Source organism: Eublepharis macularius, chromosome 1, assembly GCF_028583425.1.
Source record: "Eublepharis macularius isolate TG4126 chromosome 1, MPM_Emac_v1.0, whole genome shotgun sequence".
In the NCBI taxonomy this organism is placed as follows: domain Eukaryota; kingdom Metazoa; phylum Chordata; class Lepidosauria; order Squamata; family Eublepharidae; genus Eublepharis; species Eublepharis macularius.
In genome coordinates, this window is record NC_072790.1 from 88,499,232 (window position 1) to 88,521,114 (window position 21,883).

Here is a 21,883-nt window from a genome sequence, read left to right on the forward strand (position 1 = left end):
GGGGGAGGTGCAAGGCCACCTGCGCCATTTGCCTGCGGGGAGGCGAATGGCGCGGGTGGCTTCCCAGCACCGCACACTGCCTCCGTTGTTCCGCCCTGCGTGATGTCACCGAAATGACATCATCACGCAGTGCCGGGAGCGCGTGTGCATGCACACGAGGGGTTGCACTAGGGTTGCTCTGGGCACCGGCAACCCTAGATCTGGCCCTGCTATTTATTTCTTTTATAATTATATGCCGAGACTTGTTCAAGGTAGCTCACAAAATAAACCAACCCCCCCCCCATAAAATAAACTATAAAACCATAATAGCAAACTGTTAAAATAAAAACAAATAAAGCCAATAAAAACATACAGCATTAAACATCTAGCAACCTAAAAGACCCTCATAACAGAGGCTATAAGCAGATTGTTTCTAAAACACCTTAATACTAAAAAAAAAAGAAAAAAAAAGGGAATGCCTCTGTATCAATATAATGAATGCTACTTTAGGAAAGAAAAGGGCTTTATGAGGCATTTCACAAGTCTTTATGATGCATTTCACAAGTCTAACCATGTCAAATCACAGACTATCATATATTTCTTAACTACTGGGGGGGGGGGGGGGGCGGTGTCAACTATTCAAAGAAAGCAACAATTCTACCAGGCTAGAGTAAGCCTCTTCCATAAGTTCCAATGTGAATCCTGAAATTCCAATGTACTATGCAAGGCAATGTCCAATAAAAACCAAGCAAGAAATTGAAAGTGAATAAATAAACAACAGAATATACATAAAGTCTGAAAACACCTTGATAAAGCATTTTTAATTATTTATTTATTTAACCAAGAATGTATATAGCTTACCTGTTTTGTATTAGATGGCTTAAGTATCTTGATACCAGATCTGGGCAAACCATATCATCCCATCCAAACAACTGCATCATTGATAAAACTGGCTGGGGCTGTAGATCTGTTGTACATGTGCTTGGCAAATCCAAAGCCAACAAAGTAAAACCTGGGTTTTTAATAAAAAACAAGAGGGATTTATTTCTCTTCCTCCTACTACTATGGACTTTGCATTGCTTCCCCGATGGGGGATTCAAAGCAGTCAACATTTCTTCCCATAGCATTTTATCTTAACAACTACCCTGTGAGGTAGGTAGGCTGAAAGAAAGTAACTTGCCCATGGTCACCAGTGAATTTCCATGGCAGAATGGCAATTCACGCTTGGGTCTCGCCAGATCATGGTCTGGTTCTCCCTAGTCTGGTCCTCTGACCAATACGCTGGAACAGGAAAGATTGGGGGGAGGGAGGTTAAACCATATTTTAATTTTCCTTGGTTTGCTTGACTTGTGTTCCTGTGCCCTTCCCAAGGAAAAACAGCTGTGGAAGAATGGACTCTTGAACACAAATCTGGTTAGATGAAGGGGATGCTTAATCTTTTCCTAGCAATGATGAGAGTTTCCCAAGAGAATAAAAGAATTTTCTAGAAAACTTGCCAGAAAATTATCTGATGACCTATCCTGAATAGAGTGTGAACTTATTCAGCACATTTAATTTGACTCTATTTAAAAAGTATTTAAATTTCAAAAGTATTCCAAGTTAATTTTATGATCCAATAGCAATACTGTAACTGAAATATTTGATTAGGAAATAAATGCATTTTGGTTTAAATATTATATTCAAAGAAATGCGAAGCTTTATGTGAAAATACTTTTCTTGGAATAATACCTGAAATATTTAAAACCAATATAGTATATAATTCTTACGCTTTTAAATTTACAAAGATCCAGTGGCAAAAATTGTCAATAAACTACTGTTAGCACACCCAAAGAACTTTGTATGGTATGCCGTATGCTGGGTTGGCAACACATTTATTGCAACAGAATTCAACACTTGTCCACAGAGATCAATGGGGCACCTCATCATTTTTATAATAATAATAATAATATTTGATTTATATACCGCCCTTTAGGACAACTTAACACTCACTCACAGTGGTTTACAAAGTCTGTCATTATTATCCCCACAACAATCACCCTGTGAGGACATGGGCACGAATCGAAATATGAAGCAAATTTGATCACAAAATGGGCTGTTTTGTTTCCCTAGGCAACAATGGGCCCTGACATTTTGTTGCCATTAAAAACCCCATTCATAGTCTACTTACCCTTGATTGACAGCTCTCCTAGCCATCTGGAGAGCTTTCATTCTGCCCTATACAGCCAGGAGCTGGGGGTCAATCCCCTAGGCAACCAAGGAAGTGGGCCTTCTGTAGCCATGGGCACACTAATCTCACCCCTCCAAACCCTGTTAGACAGGTCTGTCAACCAACCACAGACCTCCTGTTCTGATCTATGTCAGCATTTTGCTGGGATTGAAGTGGGAGAGTGCGTGGAAGGATTTGGGATTGTGCTTTTGACTGCTGCTGCTTTAACGAAACTGAAAGAAGCCTATTATTTCCAGCTCTTGGCCTTGCTGTGGGAAGGTCTTTGGGTGAGGGTGCCTTTTTTCCTCCACCCCACCCCTCACTCTGTCTTCCTGGCTCAGCTCCACCATGACCGGTTCTTCATTCTCCTCTGATCCAGCAACTCCCAGTCCTCGTTTCAGTGATGCACTCTGGCAGTACTTCCCTTCCCACCCTTCCCAATCAACATATTGCAAACTGGGAGGGTGGGTGGAGGAGAGCCTGCTGAAGTCTCCCTGCGAGTTTGGCACCTCCAGGTATGAAGGAGACCATTGAAATGCCCCAGGTCCTCATGAATCATGAACCTAACGAATTGTTTTGGCAAACATGTCAATTTTGTGAAGTTTCATGATTCGAGATTTGTGGATCGCGACGAAACTCTTATTTGGGGCTTTTCCCGTTTTGTGTCCATGTCTAGTGGTGAGGCTGAGAGCGCTCTGGAAGAGCTGTGACTGATCCAAAATCACCCAGCTGACTTCAAGCGCAGGAGTGGGGAATCAAATCCAGCTTTTCAGATTAGAGTCCCGCTGCTCTTAACCACACCACCAAATCAGTGATTATAATATTCTTCACCAAGCAAACGGAGACTATTCTAATTTAGCTTTGGTTTTGATTTGACCAGCATACTATCAAACCTGCCTAATGATTATATTTGTTATAACATCCATTCATTGTTATTTAATTTTCTGAAACAATGAACCTTTAGAAACAGTGAATCTTCTACATTGAAACAAAGCACTGGAAAGCTTTCTGCTCTACATCTGTTTCCCAGTCAGCCATTTGCTTTCTCACCCACAGGGGAACAGATTTAAGGTGATTTTCTCTGAGAGAGAAAAAAGAAAAGTTGAGTTGCTTGCAATGGATAGTTTGGCTTTAAAACTAGACTCTGATGTTCTGAAACCCTTTCCACCTTCAATAAAGAACTTTCTTTCAAAATGTAGTTTTATATGATGGAAGATGCATTTTTTGTTGAATGACTTTCCTCACGTGTGTAATTCAAAACATTTCTAAATACAAAAAAATCCCACTTTCTTTGCTAGAACGTAAGAAATCTAGACAATACCATCATCTGATGTAGGGCTGCCATGAATCTTTCTTCCTACATACCAATATAAACCTGTTTAGCTTAGTGTACATTTCAGGTAACACAGACAGCAGATACCTGTGAAAAGTATGGAAAACTATACTAGGCAACCATAAAGGTCTCTCCTAAAACAGGCTTGGTTCCAAAGGTAAAATCTCTGTTAATGGAAGGCATTTCTGTTAGCTGAATAGAACTTCTGCTCCTCTATCTACTACTGTCCAAAGAGGGGATGAGAGGGGGAAATAAGAAACCTCCAGGCACAGCATGAGGTCTGCAGTGAGTGTGTGGGAGGGTGGATGGGGCGGGGGGGGGGGAGGTATTGGAAAAAAATCACACTTCCCTGCTGTTTGGGGAAACTTACGGCAAGAATGAAGACATATTATATAGTGCTCTCATGTATAACATCACACTAATCCAGACAGTATCATCATCCTCTTATTGAAGAATAGGAAAAACTAAGAGTGGCTTGCCAAAAGCACTGAGTAGTCGGTGGCAGAAATGAAATTTGAACACGAGATTCCCTCCCTCAAAATTATACTCTTAGCCATGTCAGTGAATTAGCTGCCTGTTACAAATCTGGCTCCTTTTATAAATACTTACATTAAAAATATCTCTTATCATTTTCCTGAACATATTCCATAAAACACTACAATGTTCTCAGTGTCCCTGTTCATGCAACTATGTTGGCTGATTGTACAGCTTATTTATAACATTCTCATTCTCACTTTTTAAAAAAATAAGAAACCCAGAATAGACTTTTTACGTAAGATAACATTTTATAAAAAGTAGATTCGGGGTGGGGGTGGGGGGCAGCCCTGAGACCATCTTCTTTCTACAACATTCTTTTCCATTACCATTATATCTTAATTATTGCAAAGCCACTGAAGTTCAAGGGTCTTTCTGCATTTCCATTATTGACCAGATCTTTGAGAGCTCATAAACTCAGTTCTTAATTCACATTGGGGCAAAATACATTTAAATTCAAATCTTTCTTTTCCAAATATTATTTAAATGGATTCAGGGCGCCATTAAGCTTGACACAAGCCTTGTCAAATTGAAATATCCAATATTACTATATAGAAATTTCATGGAAGGAATGATTGTATCAAAATACAGAGAACTGGATCGGCCGAGAGCACCTCTGAGGAAGTCAAAGTTCAGCACTCTTACAGTTTACTCACAAGACGTTATTCCATCTGCTAGAATTTTTGAGTGGCAGTCTTACAAAGTAAAATTATAGAATACAAAAATCAGCAGAATGTCACAATGTATCTTAAAGCCTTGATATATATGCAGGAAAATAGTCATAATATAATATAATATAATATAATATAATATAATATAATATAATATAATATAATATAATATAATATAATATAATATAATATAATATAATATAATATAATATAATATAATAGCTACAAATACTTGTGATATAATATATTCTAAAAAGAAACATGGGTGGAAAATCTATAACAGAAGAGATATGTTTAAAAATCATTGAATTACAGAGAATATCTATCAGTTTTAATATGATAAAGCATCAACCAGTAACTGTGCCCAAGACTACAACTTGCATTTTGAATGTAACAAATGACACCAGGAAAAAATGCCAATCAGCTTGCAGACTTATCTGCACTATATTAATAAAGTGTACTCTTCTGTAGGGGTGTATATATGTACAGAAACAATGAGCAAGTCCACAGAACTGCATTATTTTTTTCTAATTGAACTAGAGGTTCTAAATAAGAACAGGAGCCCTATGTGGCGCACTGGGCCTAAAAAGGATTGGAAAGAGCACTGTACAAACCTGCAGCAGCATCTGCAAGCTGAGGAGGAGCAGCCTGCAACATTCTCTGGCTCTTCAAGTAAGGAAAGAAATTTCTCCAGAGAGCTCTGGCAACAGCAAGGTGGTGCTCTTTCGCCACTGAAGACAGCTGCATAGCTGGGTCCTTGTTCCCTAACGACATACCTCGTTCTAAGTGTTTGCACACATTTCTAAGAAATGAGAAATAATATTAACATTTGATATAGTGGAGGGGGACATGAATTTGTTAAAAAGTTTTTTCGCTAAACAGGCCAAGAACTGAAGCATTATTTTCTACAATCAGAATAATGATGCAAAGACACTTATGCATACCAGTTATTTGATGGATAAATGATGGCATATTAAGCACCATAAAAGTTAATGTTAATTACTAATGTCAACCATTAATTATACACCTCTTAATGTGTCAGACCCAAATGAGGAATAGGCAGCTTTAAAATGGATGTGCACATTTATCAACTGACAAGTCAGTCTGCTTGTAGTCCAAAGCCAGATCTTCTTCTGTTTGTTAATTCTGCAGGTTATGGAATACAGCGATAGGAACAGGTACAGAAATACAGTGTTTATTTTGTGTAATGCATTCCCCACTGAAATTTCTCTTTGGAGCCTTTTTACATTTTTTTAAAGAGAGAGATAAATATTTGCATTTTGTTCTCTTAGGTTTGGCATCAATGCCCACAGCTATACTAGAGGAATAAGGGCAGAAGTTAGCACCGCACCCAGCATTGGCCGCTTCCTGAGACAATGTGGCATGAATTCAATAGCACACTCAATTTTCTTTGATTCTGCTAGTACCATTCCTACTACTTAATTTAATTTGGTAGTTGTGACTTTCTAAAGGTTCAATAGAGATGTGTCTGCAGGGAATCAATGTTCTTAGAGAAATGGGTGGGAGGAGGGGTGGGATGCATTAATAAATTTGTCTAGCAGACTAGGATAAGAGGTATTTCTGCTCTGGGATGATCAACTAAATAACAGGCTTATTAAAAACAATCTGTAGCAACACACTATCATTCCTGCTTCTATTTATCTCCTGGTCAACTCAATTGAGATTGTAGATTAAGGCATAGGCAGCATTATTACATTTGCTTTATTAAATTCTATAAACAGAAAATGTAAAGTCAGAGTCAAGGTATTTATAAGACAATGTCACATAACAAGGACAGTCAGGCAGCTTGACACATAAATTTTGCTGGTAGGCCAAAATAAGCACTGAAATAGGAAGGGCTTTTACAGTTGTGAATTGCATACCGGACTGAACACTCAATAAATTGTTTTTTAAACTTGTCCCACTCATCCAATATTGTTGGCATTTCTTGTGGCAGGGCACAGAAAAGAGTTTGTGATTTAAAAAAAAATCTTAGAGCAACTGACAATTTTTAGTTTATATATTTTTATTTATTTATTGTATTCCTTTCTCACCAAGGCATTAGGCGGATTACACAATGTTAAGTCAATGCAGGAAATAGGCAATGTAACGGGACTAGGATTATAGACATTTGAAATTAAAATGTGGTATGTTAAACAATGCAGAAAATGGCACGGAAGCCTTCCTGACCTCCTTAGGCAAGCTGTTCCACAAGGTGGGGGTCACAACAGAGTTCAGTTTTTTCACTTTGCACCGATTCTTCTCCTAACTGCAGCTACCATCCTGCGTAGCTTTTGAACAAGCCATGATGTCCACAATGAAGTCCTTTTGGATGGTCCAATCCTCCCTCCCCACACTTTTCAACAGCAGAAAAAGCTGGCTGAATACAACCCACCCCCAGCTTCTTCTTTCCCTTCCTTCCCTTTACACAAGACCTGTGTTACTATCTCTGTTCATGGCCTCTTCATATGAATCCAACAGCCAATACTGGTTGAGATAGTGGGCCTATCTAATAATGCCCTTAATCCTTTGGAGATGCTTTTCACATCAGAGAGATTTTGACAAGTGCTTTTATAGAGGCAATACTCTACATGCCTTATGTGGTGGTGGTGAAAAATTAAGAATACTTTTTGTAACCTCTGGAATACATGAACTGACTTTCAGTTTTCATTCCTTCATACATTAAGGCACAGCACAAAGATCTGGCAGCCTTGAGAAAACACGCAAATGGCAGCATGCCAGATAATTTTTGCATGGCATGCAGGGATAGATCTACATGCAAGCAACCAAAGCACTGGCAGCACTGCTGAGCTCAGTGGTGTAGGAGAAGGAAGCAATACGGATTATGCCGGGCATCGCCTCCCAGACCTGCCTAGCTGCTAGCTGAGCCCAAGTTGGCAGTTCCACTGGAACTCAGCTTGCTTCAAGCATGTAAGCACAACCCTAATTTCCCCCCACCCATTTTGTTTGCTGGCACACTAATATCTTCATAGGCTGACATATTTTTATCAGCACTTGGGCGTATCCTGTTACACGGAAAGCCCAGTTCAATGAACTGAAGTTGATGTAAAACTTAAATGAAAGATTAAGTGTCATTTCATCAGTTATACTTAATACAGCAACAAGGCACTGTTCCACTATGAGAGAGCCGAAACATTATCAATTAAGACTTTAAGCACTCTTATCGGTTCAGTGTTTTTACAATCTAAGTGGATTTATATGCAGACAGACAATTCAATTTTGATTTCTGACTGCAGCAACTAACACATGCCAATGGATTACACTCTGAATATTTAGAATTGCCTTTTCTGGGACTCTTAAGAGGCTGGTGCAGGAAAGGGACTTGAAGAGTCCTCACTAACATGCAAAACTTACCTGCTTCGCTTTGCGCCCTGCCTAGTAACGTGGGATCAATCCTCTGATTTGATTGTACACTGCAAGCAAAGCTGTCAATTAAAAAGTTTGCTTTATTCCATACTTGAAATTATTCTAAAATGTACTGCAAATATTTTGTACATGACCATTTGACCACTACTTTCCCATAGCTGTTCCTTTCCCCCGTCCTGCCACCCATCAGGGAAAAGGTATGTTTGCAAAGGAGGTGTTTCCCTCTCATCATGTTGCTCCTGTTAGGGTAGACAGAAAAGCTGCATATGTTTGTGCCTATAGTCTTCTAGTCTTGTTCATTTTGCCTGCCTGACTACCAAAGCCCAGAGTATACAGTGAGACTATGAAATTCAATTACAAATATTTTGTGCGTTTTTGAACTGTGCCTTGGAACGGTAGCTGGATCCTGCAAGTTCTGAGAAATACTGCCATTAGCACAGATGTGAAGGCAGCACGTAAACTCCATTTTAAATGACGGATTACCTTAAGGCAGATCGCATATGGCCAACTGAAAACCCTCTGCAAAATTACCTGAAAACCCTAGCCGCAGACTCCCCTGGAGCTCTTGTTTACATGCTGTGGTGTGTGGGGGTATGGAGCAAGACAGTCGCTGTTTCCTTGAGGAGTGGTAGTTCCTAGCGGCCTCTGTGAGATCACACAGTTGGCCAGTTTTCAGATTTCCTGGCCAGCCAATCAGTGGCAGCCCAGCAGGTCTTCCAGGGGGCAGTCCCAGCTGGTGGACTTGGTGGACACAGTCTTCTCTCGGGTCCATTGGCTGTCTATAAATTAAAAGCTGGCCAGGCCCCTCAAACACTCAGCTTTCGACCAGATTGGGAACAGCAGTGGCATCACAAACAGCATTACAGCAATTTCAATGGTAGCAGAGCACCTTCCACAGCAGCAGCAAAGCAGTTATGGCGGAGTGGCAGAACAGCAGCATGCAGCAGCTTTTGGAATGGCAGCAGTCAAAGACTGGCTGTGGGCCAAGGTCCAATGCCTGTAGAGTCTCCTCTTCCTCAAGCAAAAGAACTGCATGTCCAGCTGCATCATGTGCCTTCAGGCAGGTGGTTATCACACAGGCCTTGAGGGTGACCAAGGGTCAGGCTACTATCCATTTTGGGGGAGGTTCTCTCAGCTGGTCCCTTCTCATTGCTTTTCTTTGCTTCCTTATATAAACAAACAATTTTTAAAAGGATCCCAAAGAACTAACTGGGCTGCTTTCACATCCCCCCCCCCTTGCCTCTTTTGCTTAATGTTGGGACAACAGCTGCCACCTCCTTATGAGGAGTCACTAAGGAGGAGCATTAAGGGATGCCTATTGGCACTAATTATTTTATTATGCTCTCCAAGAAATCAACCAGGGCAGGCATCTGACAAAGGACTTGTGATGGGGAGCAGGGTATACATTGTTCTGACAACACAATGTCACTTCCTGAACAAACCTGGATGGAACATCATTGCATTGGCACAATGCTCTAGGATTTCCCATAGAGTTTTTGGCAGTCCTATGGCATTATGCCAATGTGATGACATCACTTCCAGGTCTGCACCATAAGTGTTGTTGCAATGCTTATTTGCATGTCCCCACCTCCTAAAACTCTAGGGCTGAGATTGGATTGGTTTTGCAATGTGTGTAAACTAATGGCGTGTGGGATCCAGCAGAACAATTTACAGTAGGTGTTGTCAGATCTTTCCCTTCCTTCTCTTTTTCATGAGCAACCTGTTTGTTCTGCAAATCTTTTTGAGGATGTCAGAACCTCGCAAACAAATGCATCACAATATGTGGCACTACAGAGGCTGATGGAGTCAAATAAAATCATTGTCTTCTCCCCCCCTCAGCAGTGAGAAAAGGAAGCAATTTTGTTTCTAATTTCTCCCTCATGTCCCATCATCTTGTGCTGAATCAATGGGACTGGAAAGAAACCCTATTGTGTATCAGGGCTTCAGCTATTTTTGTACAAGATATAGTAAAAGAAGATCAAATCTTTTAGCATGAGGTGTTGCACAACCTTTCTTGTTAAAAACACAATTTGGTTAGTTTTAATGGAACAAGGAATCTATTGTGGTACAGATAACAATTTTGTTCATGTAGCACGTCTTCTTCTTAACAAGTGATATTTCATTAGTCACCAGACACCCCCTACTAGGAGAGTTCTGAAAGACTAGCAATATACAGTCAAGCTAATTTTCTGTCATTCAAACAACTTTAGGTTTGCCAAACCTATATCAGCAGCTTTGAGACTCACTAAAGAAAACCTTAAATTGATAGTGTATAGGATCAAAGCCACTGTCAACACTATGAACTCTGCCTGGTCAAGTTAACAGGAAAATGTCTGAAGAGTTCCACCACTGGGTATCAATTTAACAAGTTTCCACACCAGCTAAGCTGTAAATCTGTGAATGTAATTCATTTAGTGACCCAGGAGTGGGGAAAGCAGTATGTAGGTGAAATGTCTCACAGAGACAAAACAGCGCTTAAATTTTCACTATTCAGATGACTGAAGAATTTAAACAACTGCCAATAGCTTTTATTGCCAAATGCACTAAACATTCGTCATTAATACAAGTAGAACCTATTGCTTTACAGCACTGTTTGATATAGTAGAAGCAACTGGATAAATACTGTATTTTTTCACATCTTGTTCATTATGCTTAAATTATAGACATGCTTCATGCTTAGCATGATCATCATTTTAACAGAATTCATTATACTCTATATTCTCATCTCTTTCACATATACATGTAACGATTTTATGCACAGATAGTTATAAGCCTTTTTCCCTGGCTAGTCTGAAAACTTGACAAAATATTACTTGACCTTTCTGTTATCAACCCACGGGAAGAGAAAGAAAGATGCTCAGCTATCCGAAATACATTGGGTCATAGATGTACTCAGCTTCACAATTAGCGGAATCAAGTAGTATGAACAGGTGTGTGCAGCAAGAACAAAAAATAAAATAAAAAATCAGTATTATTCAGATCTGGGCATCAGGAATACTGTAAATATTCAGTATTCCTGATATTTGGGTCCAAAAATACCAGTATAGTATTTGGAATTCCCAATATATTCAGCTCTATTATTTCTTATGGAGAAATATTTCCAGTGGGCTGAAGGGGCCATTTTTCAAGCAAACTACACCAAAATTGCAGGGAACCTAAGTCCTGTCTTTCCACTACAGACCCTCCCCCCCTCAAGTTTTAAATGAATTGGATCAATGTGTCCAATTCTACAGGTCCCCGAACAAGCTCCCTTCAGCCACTCTTCATTGTTTCCAGTGGGGGGGAAATCCAAAACTTTTTCCAGGACACAGGAAGCCTTAGCCAACACACAACAGCAACTAATGACCAAAAGCCTCCCAATGCAAACTGAACAAAAAAGCCCCACAGAACCAGTGTCAAATCAGAGAATCCCACCATAACCAATGTCAAACTAGACAATCCCAGCAGTCAACCTAGCAAGCCAGTAATACCAAGGCAGCAAATGACAAGAATGGCTCCTCCCAAAAAACTTAGCAGAGAAAGGGCGGGAATGACCTGCTCGGTAAGAAAAGAATTAACGTCACCGATAGTCATACACAAGTAAAGTTTAGGCCGTACACACGCCTAAATCAGTACAACACCAATTTCTAAACACTTATTGACATAAGGCAGTGTACAACTTAACATACATAATAACCTTCTAAAGACTATCACGATTATAACTTGTAATAGACAAAGGTTGTCCAAAGAACATGAGTCCCTCTGAGTTCCAAATAATCAAAGACAGGATTCCAGATGTCTTCATAACTGCTCCGTTGTGCACTATGATGCAAGCTACAGAAAAAGGGATTGTGCACAGTTTTCTCCAAAACACAAATCTCCCAAAGTTTCTCATGCCATCTGTCCAAGGAAGGTCCAGCTGGATCTGACCAAAAGGCAGCAATTGTCAAACGACCTGCTGCTAATAATTTGGAAATAAAGGCCGTTTTCACACTTCTTACCAGCTGTGGAACATCGTGCAAAGCGCAAGAACCAGAGTTATGATGGGAAATTGTGCCAGGAAGACACTGTCATTCTGGGAGTTTTGCGCAACGTTTCACGGCCAGTAAGAAATGTGACGATGGCCAAGATTTCTTGTCTTTGGGGGAATTTAGATATCATTCCAATATCAAATATAAACAGCTTCAGAGAAAGGGGTAGATTAATCTTAATAATTTGGAAAATTGCCTTAGAAACAGTCAACCAGAAAAGATAAATTTGGGGGCATTTCCACCATAAGTGAATTGGAGAGCCTTTTTACCCACAAAGCTTCCAGCATTTAGGGCTAAGACCCTGACTTATTTTATATAGTCTATTGGGACAGATAACCCAATTTGCAAATAATTTATAATACTGTGTCCTAATCAAATGGATAGTAAATTTGTTTGAGAGAGAACTCCAAATAGATTCCCAGCAATCTATTTTAAGTTCCCCAGGCAGTTCTTTCTCCCACATGTCAACATATGTTGGTAATTTTGGGTATAGGACCTCGAGAAGAATTTGGTATATTTTAGACAAAAGATCTTTCGTTGCCCTAGAAGATTCTGTTAAAAGAGTCTCAAACTAAGTTCATGATCAGAAAGAACTATTTTTGGTAGCATAGAAGAGCATAATTGCTCTCATTTGGAAATATTGGAACTATAATGCCTGACCTTATAGCTTTGAATCTACTTCTTGCTTCGTAAGAATTTTCCCTTGTCTGGACCAATTCCTGATACGGTCATTCGGTACTCCAGAGCCAAACTGTACACTCCTAAGCAAAACTTTTCCTGGAATGCACTACATGGTGAGGGACTGCATGACTGGATGCTTCCCAATGGGGAGCAGAAAAACAGCATGCAAACAGAAAACCTCTGCTGATTGCTTTTCCTTAATGTGCTACTTTACTACATATAGTAATTAATATGGGAGAACTATTCAAACATCCCCCACCCCCCACCTCACGGACATACTTGTTACCTTTCCAGTCTTACAAAAGTTTTGCTATTTATTTGGCTGATTGTAGCATTCAGTCGTTGCACTTCAAGGATGATGTTAATCTTTCGGCAGCTGAAGCTTTCATCAGCATATGCCTAGAAATATAAACTTGTGTTCCGTGCACAAATATTATATATGCAGCAAGCTTGTTCAGGAGAACAAGGGGCAGGACTATCTCTACCATCTAGTGCCTTGTTCCAAATTATATTTTCTCTGTACTTCTTAGCACCAATGCAACATCATATTGGGAAAACTCATGTAGGAGATGGCCTACCCAAATATCAGCAAGGAGAAGGCCATTTTGTTTATATGTTAGCAATATTTTATGTTGAATTGTCCTTTTTATTTGAACTATCAGGCCTGGTCAAGTTAAAAATACGATAAATAATAATGTAAGAACAGGGAGGGGAATTAGCAGAGCAACAGGATTCACCCCGGTTTTATTTACAAAGCTAGAAATATTTTCTTGAGTTCCGACACAATCAAAATCAAAACTTCTTTACCAATACAAACGTTGTTGTATTTGAAATGGACAACAGTAGCTGATTTTTTAAAAAGAAACTGTGAGTCAGACCACTATTAAATATTTAAGTTGTTTTCTCATCTTGCTCTTCAAAATTCAGCAAAAAAAAGTTGTATGGGAGGGAAAACTCTCTTGAATGGAAATGCAAAGAAAGTCTGCCGACCCTTCTAGGGTTAAAGGGTGCTTCTGTAAGATTTTTCAGTCAGATTAATCTCTCGTTCACAAATAAGGTGGGTTATTGTTTTTATATTTTATTGGCAGTAATGCAATGAAAAAGAGGGAGGGGAATCAATACACAGAGAGACAAAGGGCTCCTGAGGCCCTGGCTGCACCAGCTTTTGGTTTGGCTCATACACAATCCTACAACATGCTGAGGCTGGGAAGGATTAGCCTGCTTGTGTTGAGTAAACTCAATAAACAGTTTCTGTTGTAAACCCCTTAGGATGAGCAAAGCCACACTAGTTGGCATTAGACCAGATAAGCTGCGGAACCAGCTGTAATCTCATTTAGACCTGAGCTGATCCTCCTGTCCTTTCACTCGACAGGATCAACGAAAACCACTGAGAAAGCAGCTGTATTACAGCAGCAGTGCTTGCTAGATGCGGCAAACATTTCATAAATTCCTCTCCTGGAAGCAAGTCTGCATATAATCTGCACAGAGGCAGAGAAATCAATGGATTGCTGAATTCATTAGTACTCTTATTGTTGCAGGGTAACTGCTATATGGAGGGACAGCTGTTCTCAGTCAGTTCAGAAAACCTGCTTTCATTTCTTGACCATTCCTATTCCTGGTGATACTTTCCATATTTGCCACAACATAGGATAAAATTAAATGCTGGGTTTATTTGCATGTTCAATGACTCATTACATAGATGGTAGATTTAACGTATCAGTAACCATATTACTACTGTCCCAGACAATCAAGACTAATACCAATTCAAAAAAGAGCCTCATCATTGGCTAACAATACTAGCCTTAAAGAATCAATAAAACACAGACAAATAAATGCTATGTTTTGATAAAGGGGAACAAAGAGTGTTGCTCGGTTGCAAATCACAAAACCTTTCCATTTCTCTAGCAGTTCCCCAGATACTTTCTGCTTCACTTGTAGAATGACATAGAAGACGAATTCAAGTCATCATGACTACATGAAGTTGCCTTATAGCGAGTCAAGGATATCGGTCAACCTAGCTTAGTATTATATTTTTGAGTAGTCTTAAATTTCCCATCCCAATAAACCACCTTTACACCCCAGGCAGCAGCAACATAGGACCCATTGAACTGGAAGTATGCAACAGGAAGGGGAGATTTATGACTGCAGTGCTGGGGAGACTGAGCAAATGGCAGTGGTGGCTGAGGCAGGTAAGGCTGGGGGAAAGAAAAAAAAAAGGACAACTTCTGGAAGCAGTGGATGCCTGACTGGCAGAACTGGTGTGATGGATAAGCAAGGCTTTGCTGGTGTGGGGAGGAAAAGAAACAATAAAGAGAGGGAGACATCTCTTAACTTGCCTGCACTAAATAGGAATCCCCTCCACTGCTGACTGACTTCACCTTGCTGACCTGCAGCTTTACTCAGAGTGCATGCAAAAGAGGTAGGAGATGTGGTGCCCTAGGCATGTACACTGGTATCAGGGCCCTCTCCCCAAAATGGCTGCTCTATAGGACTTTGTGACACAGCAGGTGGGGATCTGCATCCCATTGCAGGCTCATTACGCATGGCTTGAAGATCACTGATCTGCTCTGAAAAACAACTGCTATGTGAGATCCTTTAGTCAGATATGCCAAGGATCAAACCTGGCATCCTTAACATGCCAAGAATGCCCTCTTCCACTGATCCTATCTCCTCATTACCTTGCAACCTGAAATACAGAAGCACAGGAATATTATCTCACTTTTCTCTTTAACAAAGGACATAAATAAGCTAATAGGTAAAAAATGTAATACTAATAGCAGCATGTTAAAGCAACACATACATCTCCATCGCTGATTTGCATATCTTCCCCCTCTACCAGACCACCATGCTTGGTACAAAAAAATCCAGCATGAGACATCTCAGGATAATCAAAGAGTCCTGACTCTGAGCATGACCCAACGGGTGAGCTAGGTGGATGGAAGACCAGAAAAATGCCCAGTATTTACCTGAAACATACACACATACAAGAACACATATACAGAACCTAGTTGCCACAATGAAATTTCTTGGTGCCATGGTGACCTCCACATCAAAGCCAAAGTTTATTCAGTGTCTTCACACCCACAACACCCAGGATCAGATAGGGAGCAGATGGTAAGCAAACCCAAATGTAACTTGTGCTGATGTCTCAGATTGAACACTCTTCCCAGTACTGTGCCTCCGTTGTCTGTGCAGCACTCCAGTATCATTCGCAGCCACAAATGGTCACTCAAGTAATTGCAGATTTCTGCCAGGCTCTGAACGCTTAAGAGTACAATAAACAAAGGCAAATCTTTTAAAAAGTAAATGTTATAAAATGGGATTTTAAAAAATAATTAAGCTAATTTAAGACTTTGAAAGTAGAGAAACGTTTAGAACAAGAATAGATGTTTCCAAACAGAAGCATAATGTTGGCTTTGGTATCTTACAAATTCAGGGATATAAGACCACCTCAGTTAGATCAGAACAGGGCATCTATGCATTTTGACGCCATCCTTTCAATAGTGGCCAGCTAGGTATTTTGGGGAAACAAGCAGTACATGGAAATTGCAGCTTTTTCCCACAGTCTGTTGACAGTATCTACTATTCAGAGGAAAACTACTTTTGAATATTCAGCTAGCTTGTATAAAATTGCTCATAAACATATTTGATGAATTGTCTAATCCTTTTTAATGCCACCTAAGCAACAAGCTATAGCAAATATTGGCAGCTAACTATACATTGTGGGAAGAAGCAATTTCTTCCATCTGTCCTAAATCTACTGCCAGCCATTTTTATTGGGTTAACTCAATTTTTAACATTATGAGAATGAGCAAGGGGGAAGAAGTCCACTCCCACTCATTAATTTCAGTAAGACTCAAGGTTTTGCCATGTGATAGGGCATGCCAGGATAAGGCAGCTTTGCTGCCTTATACAACCCAAGAGCAGCTTTTGGAATTAGAGGTGGGCACGGACCGAGAAAAAAACGAACCGTGTGGTTCGTAGTTTGTCCTGTTTCACGAACCAGGAACCACGAACTTTGAGAACTTGCCCTAGTTTGCGAACCAGTTAATGGTTCATGGGGTTTAAATTTCACCAGCTCCAGCTTGGATCAGCTGCTTGTCGGGGAGATCCCTGACAAGCAGCTGATCTGGGGGTTTAAATGCCCCTTTCTGTGCTGCTTGGCAGTGGCAGAGAAAGGGGCATTTCACCCCCCCCAGCGGAATGGATCAGCTGCTTGTCCAAATCCCCAACAAGCAGCTGATCCCGGTGTTTAAATGCCCCTTTCTGTGCTACTTGGCAGTGGCAGAGAAAGGGGCATTTCACCCCCATTGGCTTGGATCAGCTGCTTGTCAGGGAGATCCCCAACAAGCAGCTGATCCTGGGGTTTAAATGCCCCCACCGCAGCTGATCCCGGGGTTTCGCCCCCCCACCAGCTTGGATTAGCTACTTGTCAGGGACATCCCCGACAAGCAGCTGATTTGGGCTGCTTTGGGATGCTTTGCAGCAGCAGGGTAAGGAGAATCCCCCTCACCGGCTTGGATCAGCTGCTTGTCAGGGAGATCCCCAACAAGCAGCTGATCCTGGGGTTTAAATGCCCCCCACTGGCAGCTGATCCCGGGGTTTCGCCCCCCACCAGCTTGGATTAGCTACTTGTCAGGGACATCCCCAACAAGCAGCTGATCTGGGCTGCTTTGCAGCAGCAGGGTAAGGAGAATTCCCCTCACCGGCTTGAATCAGCTGCTTGTCAGGAAGATTTCCAACAAACAGCTTATCCGGGGTTTAAATGCCCCTTTCCATGCTGCTTTGCAGCGGCACGGAAAGGAGAATTCCCCTCACCGACTTGGATCAGCTGCTTGTCAGGGAGATCTCCGACAAACGGCTTATCGGGGGGTTAAATGCCCCTTTCCATGCTGCTTTGCAGTGGCATGGCGAAAGGTATTGGGCTTTTACACGAACCAAAAGAACTGGCAGACCAGTTCATGGAAGTTCATGGACAATGTGCTTCCACGAACCACTGGTTTGCGAAGCATGAAGCAGCCCAGTTCATGATGAACTTTAGTTCATCTTGCAGTTCGTGCCCATCTCTAATTCGAATAAAGGGGAGATATAACCCCTTTTTTCTTTCTCTTTCTTTTCTTTATTGCAGTGTTGGAAATTGGATGGTGTACTTCTTTTCATAATGGAACAATTCTAAACGCTTTGGAACATCACTTCCATACCAATTTCCATATGTTGCCAGGGCATACCAAACAGGTCAAATGTGTTACAGTACCAGGGGGGACATGTCAGATGCTCACTGCAAGCACTGCAAATTGGCATTGACCCATAGTAGATGGCTATAGCAGTCATGCCTTGCTCATTAATCTTTGTCCACCTCTCTGGCATACTGTGACTGAATGCAGCTGGCAGAATTTAGATTGATCCTCCAACTGATCCTGTACAGAACAGGAAGGACTGCTTGCCTGAGCAGATCCACATTAGGATCAATTCAAGGCTGATACAAGTTTCCAGTTACTAATTTCATATAGGTGTTTAGATCATATATGTCTTTATTTCATGTTATTCTAAACTAATATTATTTATGACAAATAGCTGCCTTGATGGTCCTGTAAGGGCAGAAAGGTGGAGTAAAAATCTTGTAATTCTTCTGTTACCATACCCTATTGTAACTCTTTCACTGAATGTCTTAACTCTTATTCAGTATTGTACTTTGCTCAGTGTCCTAGCTGATTGATTATACTGTATTTTCACTTGCACCGTGTAATCTGCCTCGGATCTCAGTGAGAAAGGCGGACTATAAATAATATATATTCTAGCAAAATACTGAGATTCTAAATTTAAAATCTGTTGAAAAAATGTCAAGCTAGATAATATGACAAGACTTCAACTCCTCCCACCCCTATTAAGACTAATAGAAGCTTCCTATTAATTATGGATGTGTGATAAAAATTACTTTACAGTTCCTACAACAATCACTTTAAAGTCTTCTGATCTGTTAATGTTTCACCTCTCTCTCCAGCTCATTCTTCACATGTAAAGGGGTCCCCCATTTAACATAATCACTTAATAACTGCTAAGTGATGGGTATCAGAACCCTAATTCTCCTAATATTTGCCAAACCCAGCTCTTTTGTAATAACAATAACACCATGATAGCAAACTGTAAATCTGTGTAATTATACTTTAATTGTATTGTGAGGCATGCATTAATCACAAAGTTTAAGTGCCAAGGATGGAATTATAATAATTCTGTAAAACAAATTTAAGCTAGCTAAGTAGGTCAAAACCACTAGCATGCAACAGGAGACCTCTGGGAATTTATCAGTTAATGGCTATTTATGTGCAAATGAGTGCCCTACAACCCTCCAAAATCCTGTGTAGCCGAAGGGTATTTCTGTTAACCAGGAGCATGCTTAACTGCTGAGGCATAAATTAAACCATTTATTGGAATTATTTTAATTCTTCCTCCCTCTCCCACACCCCAGCCCACTAGCTGCACAATTTGCAGGGTTAATTTACATGGAGATAGAGCTACTGAGGACTTTTCAGAAATGCTTCTGTTTATAAAAGAACTTTTACGAAAGCGGTAACAATTGTGCTCTCAATCACCCAGCCTTCCAAAGGGTGGTTGAAGTCATTAAAAGTTTCAGAGGTTCAGTACTACATAGCAATACAGCATTGCAAAGCCCTTTTATAGAAAACTAATGAAACAAGATTTTATTTTCTGCCCCATTTTGTGTCGTATCAAGCCCTTTTCAAACTTTAAGATGACAATGTAACTCAAAAGGGAGTCTCTCAATGACATTTTTCTATAATGCACACTATCAGACCTTTTCAGAAAGCTAATTTTTAAAAAATTAAATGACACCAACTATAAGAAACCTTCCCCTCCTTTAGTACAGAGAACAAGAATCTCCAGTTTGAGCTTTACTATAAAGGAATGAAATTTTAAAAATTATGAGATTATGGCAAGTACTGGGTTGTATCTAGCAGAAGACGTTGGCAGAGGGGATCTTTCTTCACCATCCCCCAGCCATATGGTTGTCCCAAAATTCCTCTGGTTGGGAGAGCCTCACACAAGCAAAATGTATCACAGGATGGGAGGCTGCAGCAACAAACAGAAATGGGGCACAGTCATTTGCTGATGAAAGCCATGAGTGGAAGAGGGAGACAGGCAGTTTTACTGGATTTTTCATCACTGAATGTCCCTTCTTGTAACAGATTTTTCTGGTGAGGTTTTCCCAATCCTCAGACAGGAGTTATCCATCTCTCTGCTTATCTGTTCCCAATAGACATGTAATTGTTCCCGGTATACACTCAAGGAAAGGGGAGGGGGTGATTCCCTGCTTTTCACAAAACGTTTTCAGTGGACCTGGACTGGGTGTAAATGATCTTTAATGACGCTGAGATTGTTCCAGAGCATAAGAGCAAGAATGAGGACATCTCTTGCAGCTGCTGTATTAAAAACCACTCTATTCTATAATATGCAAGAGGAAAAAATATTCAATTGAAATATTTCACAAAGTAACGTTAAATTATAGTTAACCCTGAACTCAACTACCATGGTTTGACATTAATACAAACCAAGGCTGCTTCGACACAGATATTTTGCTCTGCCTTAGCTTCCCTACTGAGGCACTGCTTTCAGGAACATCCATATGATGACATCCTCTGTTGTCCCATTTCTGTTTTTCCGTCTCAGTTGCTGCAATCGTTTCCAAACATGGTTTGGTATGATTTTTTGGGAAAGATTGCAGTCAATGTGCCTTTGAAGCTGGGAGGACAGGAAGATTGGCGTTCTTGCAGGTTGTTCAAAGCCACGAAGCTGGGTTCGACCATTGGTCTATCAAGATCAGCATAATCTATTTTCAGTGATGGAGGCTCTTGAAGGTGACGGAGGTCTTTCACTTCACCTACTACCCCCAATCTTTTGAACTGGAGATGCTGGGGGTTGAACCTGGGAGCTTCTGAATGAAGCAGATGCTCTACCACTGAGCTACAGCCCCTCCATGCCCACATCAGTGCCATTTTCCTTGATTCAGCTACATGGTTGCCATTTGTCCTCCCAGAACATTTTTGGACTCCTTAGAAAAAAAAAGAATCGATAGATTTCTATAATATTATAACAATCTATCGATCTACTAGTTCTCAGATTTCATTTTTTTAAAAAAATAAATAAAGCCTTAAGTCCTTTATTTAAAAAAAATAACAAATAAAGCCTTAAGTCCTTTTTGTTGTGGAGTTACAATACTGAGATCATTATAGCAATCAAGCAAAAGAGGAATGAGCCTCCGGCTCCCTTGGGCTCACGTGATCTTTTCCACCTCATACTAATTAATTGTTTCAGGGTTTACGGCAAACTATAGCTTGATGTTACATCCAAGCTAGGAAAACTGGGACCCAAGACAGATGCTGGATTAAATTTGGTAACAACCACACACCACTGCTAGCAAGCAAGCTTCATGACAAAACTTTACCAAGCAATCTAAGGCTGAGTCCAGACAATCTAATAATTTCCTAAATGAAAAGTTGTTTTCTTTACTATATGCATCACAACAATCACTGCCCATCATAAAAAAGACAGCAAACAGCCAGTGTGGTATCATAGTTAGTATATTGGACTAGAATCTGAGAGATCCAGGTTCAAATCCCCACATAGATATGGGAGCCTGGGAATACACAGAGTATTGAGTTCAATATGTAAAGGGCAGAAATATGATTTCAAACAGCAGTAGTGGAAGATGTGTATTTCCAAATGCTTAAATACAATGGCTGAACTTCTCAAAGCATTTACTTCAGAGTAGAATCAGAGAGTTGGAAGGGACCTCCAGGTTCATCTAGTCCAACCCCCTGCACAATGCAGGAAATTCACAACTACCCCCCCACCACCACCACCCTCACCACAGGGACTCCTGCTCCATGCCCAGAAGATGGAAAAACACCTCTTGGATCTTCAGTCAAACCAGCCTGTGGAAAACTGCCACCCGACCCCAAGGTGGCAATTGGCACCACCCTGGGCATGTAACCAAGCACTGATGTAACCTTCCCGTCCTCCCTCTCATGATCTGCCTAAGTTCACAGAATCAGCATTGCCGTCAGAT

General features: G+C 40.6%; 1 protein-coding gene across 1 annotated transcript in view; it reads right to left on the reverse strand.

Annotated features, from left to right (window-relative positions):
• The window catches only part of MMS22L (MMS22 like, DNA repair protein), a 117,339-nt gene that overhangs the window by 28,158 nt on the left and 67,298 nt on the right, over window positions 1-21,883 (reverse strand). The window contains exons 15-16 of the mRNA XM_054996641.1: window positions 5,338-5,525; window positions 841-991 (exon numbers count right to left, since the gene is read on the reverse strand). Coding sequence (XP_054852616.1) covers window positions 841-991; window positions 5,338-5,525 — 339 coding nt within the window. The remainder of the gene's footprint in view (window positions 1-840; window positions 992-5,337; window positions 5,526-21,883) is intronic.